General features: G+C 38.5%; 1 protein-coding gene across 2 annotated transcripts in view; it reads right to left on the reverse strand.

Moving 5' to 3' along the window:
• The window catches only part of COL4A3 (collagen type IV alpha 3 chain), a 61,209-nt gene that overhangs the window by 16,278 nt on the left and 31,696 nt on the right, over positions 1–13,235 (reverse strand). For both annotated transcript variants that reach the window (XM_027650600.1, XM_027650602.1), the window contains 13 exons: positions 12,023–12,115; positions 11,189–11,284; positions 10,783–10,853; positions 9,433–9,621; positions 8,367–8,535; positions 7,394–7,486; positions 6,212–6,316; positions 5,209–5,306; positions 3,726–3,876; positions 3,494–3,607; positions 2,532–2,699; positions 1,405–1,494; positions 688–822 (listed from right to left, as the gene is read on the reverse strand). In XM_027650600.1, the coding sequence (XP_027506401.1) occupies positions 688–822; positions 1,405–1,494; positions 2,532–2,699; positions 3,494–3,607; positions 3,726–3,876; positions 5,209–5,306; positions 6,212–6,316; positions 7,394–7,486; positions 8,367–8,535; positions 9,433–9,621; positions 10,783–10,853; positions 11,189–11,284; positions 12,023–12,115 (1,572 nt within the window). The remainder of the gene's footprint in view (positions 1–687; positions 823–1,404; positions 1,495–2,531; positions 2,700–3,493; positions 3,608–3,725; positions 3,877–5,208; positions 5,307–6,211; positions 6,317–7,393; positions 7,487–8,366; positions 8,536–9,432; positions 9,622–10,782; positions 10,854–11,188; positions 11,285–12,022; positions 12,116–13,235) is intronic.

Here is a 13,235-nt window from a genome sequence, read left to right on the forward strand (position 1 = left end):
AAGTTTCATTACCAAAAAAAAAAAAAAAATACAAAACAACATCTTAGGATGTAAGTTTTAGGCAAAGTTTAAAATTTTATCACTCTTAAAGCTATTGAAACAGAAGCAGAGCATAGGTTTTTCACTCTGAACACATAAGCAAAACACAAGCTCACTTTTAATGCCTTCTGAAAGCTTCCATAGGAAAATATTGGCACAAAAAGCCAGATAGAATTAGTTAAGCATGTACAACTCATATACAGAGAGTCCATATTAATATTGCAAACAAAGGAATTCTTCTGACTGTCAAGTATTCCTGAGCAGATTCAATATCTTTGCAATCCAAAATCCAGTTGGGAAGTGCATCCCTTTCTGTGCACAGGATACCAAATGTGTAAAACCATGAATCTATAGCATATATGAATATAAGCCTCCTGGTGCTACTGACATGTTATTACTGGTGTAGTATTAAAATAAGAGTTTTTTAAAGGAATATGGGCTTGTTAAAATGGAAATAAATATTCAGTGTAATATCCAATTATCTCATAAATAAGAAGGCAGTTACAGTGTTTAGCAATAATTATTTCAAAGCCATGTGAATACTCTCAAATAGTAGAATCAGTTTGTTCCATGTTTTAGAGTCCACTGGAACTGCCACATAAATGACAACCCTGACTAGTTTTGACTGACAGCACAATGAGTGTGTACCTTTTAAGCCTCGTTCTCCTTTATCCCCAATAGCAACCAAGGTCTCAGATGGTCCAGGAAAACCTTTATCACCTGGTTCACCTTTTTCTCCAAGAAACCCTTTTCTTCCCTTTATTCCTGGGAGGCCAGGAGAGCCTGCAGGAAAACAGAATGAAATTTTCTGAAGAAACCTGACTAGATGATATAATAAATGAAGCAAAGTAACAGCCAGTTTTCAAGGGCAATTGTAATTTACACATGTAAATATACATTCCAAATCAACAACCTATACTAGCTTAACTGCTCCTATCATCAATAAAACAGCTATGAGTACAGATTATGGCAAGAGATAGTAAGGATTTCTCATACCGAATATACATATGGTGTATCTGTTCAATAGATATAATAATGATATCCTTAAGGAATGGAAAAAATAGAGCAAAAAGCTCCCTGCTGTTTATTTAGCAAATCACCAGCCACTTTTACAGATACCAATGAAACAGAAAAGGTGGCAAGTCAAAACTGCTAAAAAAAAAATATAATGTTGTCATTCAGTCTGCAGACTGCACACATAGAGAAGACAAAGATTTACCAAGGCTCAAAGACATTCCAGTAATTCCAGGATGACATGTGTACTCAGGAGTGATAATACACATCAAAATGGATCACAAGAGTAACTTCAGCATGGAAGTTCCTATATTCTAAGTAATAATGAAGGCAGATACTATAGTTACTTGCCTCTGATACCCGGGTTGCCTGGTCTTCCCATCACACCAGGGGGTCCAGGAATTCCTAACAGGCCCATTACACCTGGTTCTCCTCTCGAGCCTGTGGAATTGAAGCAATTGGAACATATTTGTTAGTATTTGATCAGCTAAACAGAACATTACTTTAGAAAACTACACATATGTCTGTAATTTCAGTGTTTAATTGCTTATTTTATTTTTTTTTTATCAATTTCTGCAACAGTCCAAGCCAGTTTTCCCATCTTTAAGCACAGGAATGGGACTTACAACTCCCAAACTACATAAATTGGTAGCTGCAACAGCTTCTATCAATGAATGAAATAGCTGACAGTGAGGACAATGACTGAGATAACCAACAGGCATGAGAGATCTGTCATGAGATGTATGGGCTCAGGAGTTCAAGGCCAGCTGGGACACGACAACTCCCCTCAAAGGACAGCAGAGGTCTGTGTTTGCATAACCGAGCCAAGTGCTACGTATTTAACATAAGTTTTAGAGATTCTCTATATAAAAAGGTAGGTACCATCTCCTTCCCACAGAGTAATGGTGTGATACTAAGGAAAAATCTTTATAAGAAATAAGAAGCATTACATGACTGATTTATTTTATTCTTCAAATTGAATTCGAACACATTTCTGAGAAAAACCCAAACAAATCAAAGTCAACCCCACAGGGATTACTTACTTTACTTAAAATTATCTCTGGTTAGTGATGGACCTTGATCTGATTCAACTCTATCAGACTCAAGATCTGAACTTGCTTTTTAAGACAAAGATGGCATTACAAGCTATCTGTTTGAAAAGGGATGCTGAAAAAGAACAAAATGCTTTACACTTCCATTATGCTGAGGAGTTGCTTTGAATTCTATTTCATGTCCTACTACAGGGATACTACTGTACAAGAAGAAATGTAAAACTCTGTTCAAAGAAGACTGTTACAGAAAATTCCATACTGTTTCACAACATCTTCAAAATATGCTCATCAGTTAAGGAAGTTTTCCATTTAGATCTCAAAGATATATGAAAGCTACTGATGGAAAAATATTTCAGCAGGACTAATACCTTTTTGTGAAGACTGACTTAATTGCTATGTCAAAACAACTATTTGGGGAATCCTTACCTGGCACACCAGAGATTCCTGGCCTTCCAGGCTGCCCCTTGGGGCCAGGTAATCCTGCATTTCCCTGAAGACCTATTATTCCAGGTTCCCCAGGCTTCCCATGGATTCCTGGGATACTCAAGCCAGGAGGACCTAGTCTTCCTTTTGAACCTTGTGAACCTCTTCCTCCTACAAAAAAAGCATGACAGTGTAGTATGGTACATGTCTGAAAAATAAACCTTCATCTCTGTCTTGCTATCATGACACATGAAACTCTTCTTGAACTCTGTTTGAGGGCTACATATTAGATCTGTGAGACAACACATCCATTCAGAAAATATTAGAAGAGCTAAAGGTTGAGTTTTCTGAAAAGGGAGGAGAAGAAACAAAAAAGTGAGAGTAGAGAGTTCTGTTCTTTCTCAGAAAGAGGAAAAAAAACCCCAAACATAAAACCCCACCAATTCTGTATTCATTCTCAAAAAACTAAAAAAATAAAATCCTTTTGATATCATACGTAGGAGAAGGACTGTGCAGGGTATCTGAGTATGCAGATATCATATGCAGTATATGATATATATATATATATATATCATATGCAGGTATATGCAGGTACTTTTGGGACCCCAAACTGTTTTCCTGCCTAGCTGAGCTCTTCCTTTATTTCTTTATCAATCACATTGCACGACAGAATCTAAGTTTGGTCCCATAGTTCAAATGACTGAAATATCCTTTTTTTCTGTGGAATTTGATTTGATTACTTTTTATACTGTACAAAGGAATCTGAATTTTAACCCACCTTTGTCAGTGCATTTTCTTCCTCCCATCTTGCAGAAAGACCATCTTTTAAATGGGCCCATATTTTCTTACATACTATTCTATAATCAACATCCAAAAACAATTTCAGCTCCCTCAGGCCATTGGAAGGCAGAAACAGAACCCAGAGTCACACAGCCAAATGGCACTTTTGGTTCAGAAGGTCCTACCTGGTGGGCCTGTACCTCCCTGGCCACCTGGCAAACCTGGCAGGCCAATAAGACATTCGGCAGGTTTCCCTGGAAAACCTGGATCTCCAGGAACTCCCGGTGAGCCACGATCTCCTGAAAGAAAGGAGACTGGATTCATAACTATATTAAGTAGAAGTTTCAGGCTTTCAGTGAGAATTGTTTGACTTGGCTTTCCTTAAAATAATTTGCTGAGCTCCTTTGACAACGTTACCTCTTAGGCCGTCAGCACCATCATGTCCAGGATGCCCCGGTGGACCTGGAAGTCCTGGAAGTCCACTTTCACCTTTTGAGCCAGGAATGCCATGACCTCCTGGTGAACCCAGTCTACCTGGCTCTCCAGGAATAACCATGCCTGGCTCACCCTGCAACACAGAGTGAAATGTAAACAAGCTGCTCTACTTTGCAAATCTGCCAAAATGTTTTCTCCACTCTACAAACAATTAATTAACTTATTTCATTAGAATAATTCTCTTTATTTCTGATGGCTTCAATTCAGAGACCAAAGAATGTTCCTTACTGACCAGCTGCAGGTTCCATACCAAAGCAGTAATTCATCTAGATAGCTTTTCAAATTTGTCTCCTAACTCTAAGAAGTTGCTACTGAGCAATGCAAGATACTTCACCCTTTTTGGTCTTTACTGCGCTAGGATGCTTTCTATAGCTGTGAAAATCTTTGGACCTCTATCTGAAAGTATGATTGAAGTTTGTGCAAATACACCTTTTCCTTTATTTTTATATGATAGCCATATTTTTATCAAAATATTTATTTAAATAATCAAGGTCAGCACCCAGATATGTCTCAGAATGCTCAGTCAGTTGTTTTTGTGTTTTTTTTTTTTTTTCTGTCTGAACTGCTGGTTGCCTTGAGTACTAGCTTTGTGTGTCAACATATCAATATGTTCATAAAGCAGGTCAGTAGACGTGAGCTTCTACAGTCACTGATGATATACTTGGACCACAGAGGTCACTTCATGTCCAGCTGTTCTGTGGCATCAAACAGATTAAATAATAATAGCAACAACAACAACAATAATAATAACAATAATAATAAAAATCCCACAGCCTCAAGCCCCTCAATTTGTTATATCAAAAAACACACAGAAGAATGAGCACACATATGAGCACATACAAAAAAAAAAAAAAAAAAAGGAAATGCTACCTTATCCAGACATTTAGGTGTTATTTTGTTCAAATTTGAATCCTGATTACAGAGCGGTAAAGAATCTTACATTTACATATGCCAGCAGCAGATTAGTTTCTGTTAATCAGCAAGAGTGGCTGCAGTACTACCTCCAACCTACTTCCTTCATGCTTCAATTCAACAGAGCATTTGCTTAAATTAAATATATACTTACTTGCCACTGACCTCCATGAAAAATGTGCTTAACTGCAATTTCTGAACAGTTATCTTTTCAGAAGCTGTGGACCTAATTTTTTTCCCATAAGCAATGCAATATCATCCTTGTGCTCTGAAAACTGAAGCAGGAAAACTTCCCAAAACACTTAGAGTTCCAGAATTCTTTATTAGAATTTAAAATTTTGGCTTGAGCCCCTTTTTATATAAAGAATTTAATTTCATAAGTTGTGCATCACTGGTCAGGAAATATAGAAACTCCTATGTTCCTTAAATTTCCTAATTTATTTGGAATAAATTGAGACCTATGGAAAAGTCTGTGCCGTATTTCTAACCAAACCTTTTCTCCTGGTTGTCCTAGGTTTCCAGCTCGGCCTGGATCTCCAACCTTTCCTTCAAAACCTGGTGCCCCTCTGCCTCCTGCAAGTCCTTTATCTCCTGCAGAAGGAATTAAATGGCAGTACAGATGCTGTGGTTATCACTTTATTTTACAAATGGGGATTTGTATGGATGCAGTCATGAGCCTCTGACACTAAGGCAGCTTACACGAGCTGAAGAGTACATTTGGTTCAGAGTTGATGTGACACTTTGCATCTTGTTCCTTACATATTCCCCAATAGACATTCCCTCAGTGTTGACTGTAACACTGGTTACTTGTTTCAAACCAATTATTTAATATGGCAGTCCTTTTTCTAAAGTCAAGCTATTCTGATGTCAGTTCCCTTCTTTCCCTACTTTCTTCAACAAGCAGCTTGGTAGTAGTTTTGGTATCAGAGCTTTTATTTTTTCATCCTGTCCTTACAGGATTATGAGAATTGCTAAGTATTTCTAGTGTTCAAAGGGTGCATGGGAATGACTTTGCATGGCAATGGCCAAATTTGCAATATTCAAAATGTTTTCTATTACCTGCATGTTAGAACAGGTATTGCATTGTACAAAACCAAAACTGATTAAAAATAACTGACAGTTATACAGCTCTGTCTTTGTAAACACATATCCAGGTAAAGAGAATCCATCTGAAATAAGGGTGGCACTCAGATGAGATGGCTGCACCTGTTTGGGCAGTATTCCAGAAAGCATCAATGTCTTAAAATACCTTCCTTCTGTCAGCTTTGATACTTGATACTCTGAAATACTTCAAAATATTTCAAACTTGCAATTTCTAAGACTTAAAGCAGTAAATTACAAGACTGCTAAAAACATTTACCTGTCTGATAAATGTTCATTGATTTTTATTTTTTTTTACTTGCTAATTACTTTTAGGGTATACTGAAAAAAAAAAAAAGGTAGATTTCCTTGGTTTTGCTTTGTTTTTTGGAAGAAGATCAAAAGGAGTATTTTACCTTTTGGACCTGGGTTTCCAGGAAACCCAAGTCCTGGATAGCCTGTGTCACCTGTTGGCCCTGAATGTCCTGAATCACCTGGCTGACCTCTTGCTCCAACCCTACCTGTACAAAGAAAAAAAGTAAACTGTGAAATACCTTACCACAGAACATCAGCTTGCAAGATTAGTTGTGTTATACTTTATTATTGTTAATTAGGACATGACTGTAGATCATATTAGAACTTAGACACTATTTCTCCTCCACTGCAAGCTTTCACAGTTAAAATGCTAATTGCATTCCCAGTGTCAAAGCAGGTATGAGTCTGTGAGTTGTTTTCATACAATCTGGCCAAATTCCAGATTCCTGGGAACAGCTACGTGCAGATAAAAACCTTCCACTTCTTGAGAGGATACAAACAGATATTATAGGCGTGAGGCATGGAACAGAAGCTACCATAAAGCTGTCAAAAAATTTCCTATGCTGTTCAGGGCTGTTTTAAGGACTACTGTTCTACAAAACCCATGCCAAGACACATTATGGTTACTGTCACTCACTGTCCTTTGGTCCATTCAAAAATTCTGCAAAATTTAGAACACCAACAGCCAAAAAAAATCCCACCAAGAATCCAAGTTGAAACCCCTCCCCAAAAAGGGGAAACTCAGGTTCTTAATATTTCAGTTCAAGGGTTAGTAGAAGTCATGTCAGAAAGTAACCAGAAACAGAGTAAAAATACTGTTACTTTTTGACTGTGCCTCTGCAAAGCATGAGAAGGGCCAAGGCCTTCACAAAGAGTGCTTTAACCTAATTTTATTCCTCCTGTTTTAAAGGTTGCAGCAGTCTCAGCATAATTTAGGATATGCTTTTGTCAAAACTATGCCAGAAGCACCTTTCTGGATATACAAGCTGCAGCACATGCACCAAATGTTTCTAGTTCTTGGAGAAACCAACTCAAGCATAGGATTGCTCGGAATCTCTGCCATACTGCACACCTTGGACATGGTCCTGTGTGCCCTTCCTATTCACATCCATTTCCACTAGTTTTCTAGGGAATGTTGCAGCTAATTCCAAAGTTTCTGTACCACAGAAATCCTTTTTATAGCTTTTTCAAAGCAACCCAACAGTTTTACCTGGCCAAAGCTGGGAGAGAAATCCTAATCAGTTTATCCCTGATTTTCCTGTATCTAGTGCAGATGTACTCACCAGGCACTCCTGGGGGTCCAGGTAAACCATCTGGTCCTTGAGGTCCTGGCAATGCAGGTAGTGGAGCTGCCCTACTGGTCTCTCCTTTCAGACCTTCAGGAAACATATAATCAAATATTACAAAGGCATATAGCTTGGCAATATGTAATCTTGAGCATTTAAAAATATTAGTGATCAATCTAATTGGTTAAAAATGTAGTCTTCTACAGTTTTCCATGTTTCTGAAAGTTCAACAGGCTTTGAAAAGCCTTTGAATCCTGGCTTCATAAAGTAAAATCATTTTATTGACACCAAGCCCACCTGCAGTCTTCCTCTCAGCCCTCCTGCAGTCTACTGGAGACCCAGAAAATGAAGCAGAGAGTCACTAGGAAAATGATGCAACTGAGAAATGCTTAATCTGCAACTCCATGGGCATTATCTTTAAGCAATCTTGACTATATCTGTTGTTCAGCTGAGTTCTTCCAGATTATGCTGCCTGTAAATACATTCACTGGTATGTTTTCAACACTCAGAAATTATTATACCCTTCCTATTTTATCCTGCTGATTTAGCTCGCACTACTGATGATGACTGGGCACATGTTAAAATTCTTTTTTTTTTCACAATGAAGACAATCAAGCACTGGAACAGGTTGCCCAGGGATAATGTGCTGTCTTTGTCCTTGGAGGTTTTCAAGGACCAACTGGATAATGCCATGATTAACTTGATTGACCTCACAAATGTCCCTGATCTGAGCAGCAGTTTGGAGTAAAGATTGCATAGAGTCCCTTCCAACCTCAATTATCTTATGAACCCAGGACTTTTGCTATTATCTTCAGTGTGACCAAAGTTGGAACAACACTATGGAAACATCATGGAAAGGAAAAATATCCTGTGTTTTCAAAATTATGTATTTGACTTCAGTCTATCTCTGCAAGTTCAATCAAGTGCTCTTTAACATTGGTAAAACAGAGTAAAATAGGAAGTTACAAACCAGCTTCTCCAGGTAATCCAGGTGGACCTGGTATTCCTTTAGAGCCTTTAAAACCTCTTATTCCTGGTGGTCCATATCCTGGCAGTCCAGGAAGCCCCATTTCTCCAGGAAGACCAAGTCTGCCAGGCAATCCAGGTAGTCCTCTATCTCCTTTTGAACCAGCCAGTCCCTAATGATTACACATGCATACCAAGAATTACTTGCTTTCCACACCAGCTTTCATAATACAATGCCTAATTCTCTGACTATAATCTTGTATTATTTTAGTAACAGAGTAGCTCTGCTAATTTAAGAGAAATTTTTGCTCTGATTTACTTGTGATTAAAGGAATATAAATTTTAATATCAGTGGTTACAAATAGAGGGCTACTAAGAGGGAAACAGTACAAATAAGTACAATAGCTTGGTTTTTTCAATCACTGTGGTGTTACACTGTACACTTTTTTTTTTCTGTTTTAAAACTGATTTGGCAAAAAAAATCCCTAAAACCACCTCAGCTCTGATTCTCCTTGAATGCTGTCCAGTCAGGTTTAGAGACAGTTGTATCTGAATCATGTTAACAGTTTCACAGCCAACATAACACAACAACAATCATCACTTTTTGTTTCTGCTGAGCTCTGCTCTAACGATTCTAGTTTTAAGGTCAGTCCTCCCAGCTTTTGTGTTCTCTCAGGCCTGACTGAAGATTAACCCTTAAAGACTGAACAGGACCTATTTGAATTATTAAGCATTATATGAAGTCAGGAAAAAAGTGTTTTTTTAAAAGATCTTATTCATCCCAGGAATCCAACATAATGCTCCAATATAAATACCCAAACTAACACATTAATAGACTGCTGAAGTTTTCCAGCACCATGTACCTACACTGGCCTCTCTCTGGTATTACATAAGAATATTTCCTCTCATTCTTTCATTCATATTGGTTGGTGCAGCTGACAACAGTACCCTAAGTCAGGCAGGGGATATTCAGTTGAAGTATCTGCACAGATTAAACAGAGTGTTGTACAAGATAAAATACTGACAGGTTTTCATGACTTCTATATTAGTTGCAAACAATGCATACCCACCTCTTCACCTTTAGAGCCCTTGGATCCTTTAGAGCCAGGTCTTCCCAGAAATCCACTTGAACCTCTTCTTCCTTTGTCTCCCCTGGCTCCTGGATCTCCTCGCTCACCTTTTGGCCCTTCTGGATGCACATATCCTGGCTCACCTTTTGATCCTTTCTGTCCTTGATCTCCTCTAAAGCCTGGAGGTCCCTGGAACAGAGTAATCAAAACAATTTCAGTGCTAGACATATGTCAGCTGTTTTAAATTTTTTTTTCTTTTTTAATTAAATACCTCAGAGGGATTCTCTTCATTCTCATGTTTACTCACTGTAATGGCACACTCCAGTGAACATGGGGTTGTGTTGGTTTTTTTTTTTTCTCCTGCCTTTACTCCTTTTGGACTTGATTATCATTTCATTTATGCTACTATAAGATGGAATGATGCAGGATAATTTAAGACCATGTCACAAAAAGAAGGATAAGACACTACCTTAAAACCTGATAAGGGATTTCTCCTCCACATGGAAGTATCTCCCCAGGGGACACTGTATGTGCCATAGCTGGCTCTGTTCCTAGCTAACTTTTTCCCACAGGTTACAAAGTGGGAACTCTATCCCAGCCAAACCAGTACAAGCTCCAAGCACACTGGGCTCTTGTGATCTTGGGCTCAGGAACTCTTGGGAGCCTCCTAGAAAACCCCTGTTAGCAGACTCATTCTGTACAGCAACCACCACAAAGAATACTTGTGCATGATTTTTTATTGGACAGCACTGACTGTAATTTCCCTAAAATAATTACTACTGCAGGCACAAGTTAGAACCACCAAACAGTATGTATATGGCAGCAGGTGTTGGCCTTCCCTCTTCATCATATTTCCCAAGAGGGACTGTCCTTTGCACTCCTGACAAGGGCATTATGAGAAGTAAGTTTCTCTGAACAGCTGTGGCTTTAGCAATTCCTGGAAACAAGAAACGTAAGAAGTCTGACAAACATCACCGCACACAAAGCTCCAAATATGCTTTACAGCCACCACCATAATTACAGAAGAACAGAAGATAACTATAAACTCCCCATACCAGGCAGAAGAAGCAGTCTCACCACCATGAAATGCAGCACAGCTTAATTACATAGGTATTTACCTGCCTCACTGCCTGGGCTGAACTTGCTGCCCTGAGCAAACCAGGCTCAAGTAAGGGTGTGTCAGCCATACATCACAGGCTCTACCTCACCTCCCAGGCAGACACACTCATTGCTACCTGAAAAAAACCTGTTGAGATCACCCAGTATGACACTGGGTGACACAAGCCATGAGGTTTCTCTGAAATAATTCTTGTGAGATCTGGACATTAATCTGAAAAACCAAAGTCTTACTTGAGCCCCTGGAAACCCTGGTGCTCCTGGAGAACCTGGAGAACCTTTTGGACCTGTTGTTCCTTCTCTACCTGCAAAAGAAACAGTATATTTTGTAAAGAAAATTGAAAGAAAGGACATGGATTTTGACAAGCTCAGCATTGAATGTTTCTGCTTGTTACATCGCCTGCATTGTCATAGACTGACTCAGCTTCAGGCTGTGCCTAAGCCTATTAGCACTCTGACTTCTCTTGTAGATTTGTGCTGCTCTCAGCAGATGGAGCTGCATCAGGCCCTCCCACTCATCACCTCCTCAGGGTTAGTCCAAAGACTGCATCCTGCAGACATGCCCATACCTGATTCTCATGCTTAAAGCAAAATTATTGGCATTTCCTACTACTCTGTTAGGAACAACAAGATAATTTACCAGGCATGCCATCCTGACCACGTGGCCCAGGAGAACCAGGAAGACCAGGTATTCCTGGAATGTAGCTGCAATCAACACACATGCCAGCATCATCACCTAGAATGAAAATAATTCATTAGTTGTTCCACAGCAAGTCACGGTCAAGCTTAACTAGAGTGCTATACAAATTGTTATAGAGGATGGTTAACACTTTTTAGCCAGAAAGCAATAGAATCATTACCTCAATTTTGTTGGAAGATCACATCCAACACAGTACTAAATTACCTGTGCTCAGACAGCAAATCAGAACTGACTACATTTAATTGAAAAGGCAGGAACATTTGGTTTAAATCTCTTGATTTTTTCAAGTTAAGCTTTAGTAAACAATTTGGATACAGTCACTCTACTGATAAGCCAAATTCTTGTGAAAGGAGAAAGGAACATACTCTTTGAACTAACATGGCTCTGTGACAGCCAGGGTTATTCTAATGTCTGACAAAAAGCAAAGAGATTCAGCAGCTCTTATGGGTGAAATTTGCAGCAGGAAGCTTCTTTCAGAGACCAACTGTTAGCATTGACCGTACCAACAGGAGAGTACAAAACCCTACCAGTCTGTAATAACTGTTTGTTCCAGTGAAGATCTACACCCTGTGCAGTGCTGTACAACTGGTGTGCAGTGCTGGCACATGCACTGCTCTTTTAGGTGGAGGGGAGATGTAAGGTGAGGAAGACATCTTGCTATCCCCAATGAATTTTCTTAAATCTCTGAAATTGTCAAATGTCTTTAAATAAAATGAAGATGAAGATTAGTGGATTGTACCATCTACTTGTGAGTGATACTTTTCTGGAACTGACCTTTCATGCCAGTATCTCCTGGAGGTCCTGGAGGTCCTACACATCCTGGTTCTCCAGGAAATCCTGGCAGGCCTCTTCTTATTGTTACTCCACCTGTTAATGAAATGAGGACGGCATCATTACATCAGCAGGTTATTCAGACAATTCTCTAGTTGTTAAGAGAGAAAAAAGTTGCAGGGATGAGCTGGACACAGTATTCTGACCCTTGTGGGTCCCTTCCAACTTGACATGTTCTATGATTCATCTAAAAGAGAGAACTACCTGGAAAAATCCAAACCACCTTCAACTAGAAGTACTTGAGGATAAATATAGTAGTGCCAAAGTAAATCTCAGCAGATTATTGGATCCATCTATCTAGACTTTTAAAAGCATGGTCCCTTCTGGAGAAAGTATTTCCATTTCATTTGAATCAATAGGAACATAATTCTTTCTTTTACCACAAATGGAAGGTAAACTTTTTATTAAGCCTAAATTATTAATGCTGTTCATTTATCTTTCAGAATTATTCTGCTTCATTTACTATTACTTTAGAAAAACAGAACATGCATCAAGTTCTTCCTAAGATAATATATTTGGGGACAAATACATTTTTAAAGAGAGATAAAAGAGTAGGACTACATTAGTGTTACATCAAAAAACCTTTTTTGGCAATACCTCATATAAAAGAAACATGATCCTGTTGGTACTCCTAGTTAAAGAGGTATTCCTAGATAATACATTTTATAGAAGTTTTATAAAATGCTACTGATACATTTTCATGCTGCCAGAACTTCAAATCTCCTCTAAGGCCTGCTAAGACCTCTGGAGGTACGCAAGTTCTCTATTTCTCTAGCTTTCAGATTAGCCCCTTCTGAATTTAGTTTTACAGATTTACTACGACTTTTGGAAGAATTAATTTTAAGAACAAATTTTCTCTTATTAGTCTTCCTTGGTTTTATGTAGACTATTTTTACAGTCACAGTTATACAAAAAGGGAGAAATGTTTATTTTGGGAAGTCATTGTATATTCCCAGAGAAACTCAATAGCAATGGAGGACAGACCTGTGTTACATACATGTTTTCATGGATATCCTAAAACAAAATTTCAAAGAGAATTTATATACAACCACATTACTCAAAATATACTCTATAAGTGATATATTTGCATAATCTCCTGCATTAGATATTAAGATGACTCTGGATTTGTTCTTCTTCATGATAAATACCGTACTGA

This window comes from Corapipo altera, unplaced genomic scaffold, assembly GCF_003945725.1.
Source record: "Corapipo altera isolate COAL_440 unplaced genomic scaffold, ASM394572v1 54, whole genome shotgun sequence".
NCBI classification, from domain to species: domain Eukaryota; kingdom Metazoa; phylum Chordata; class Aves; order Passeriformes; family Pipridae; genus Corapipo; species Corapipo altera.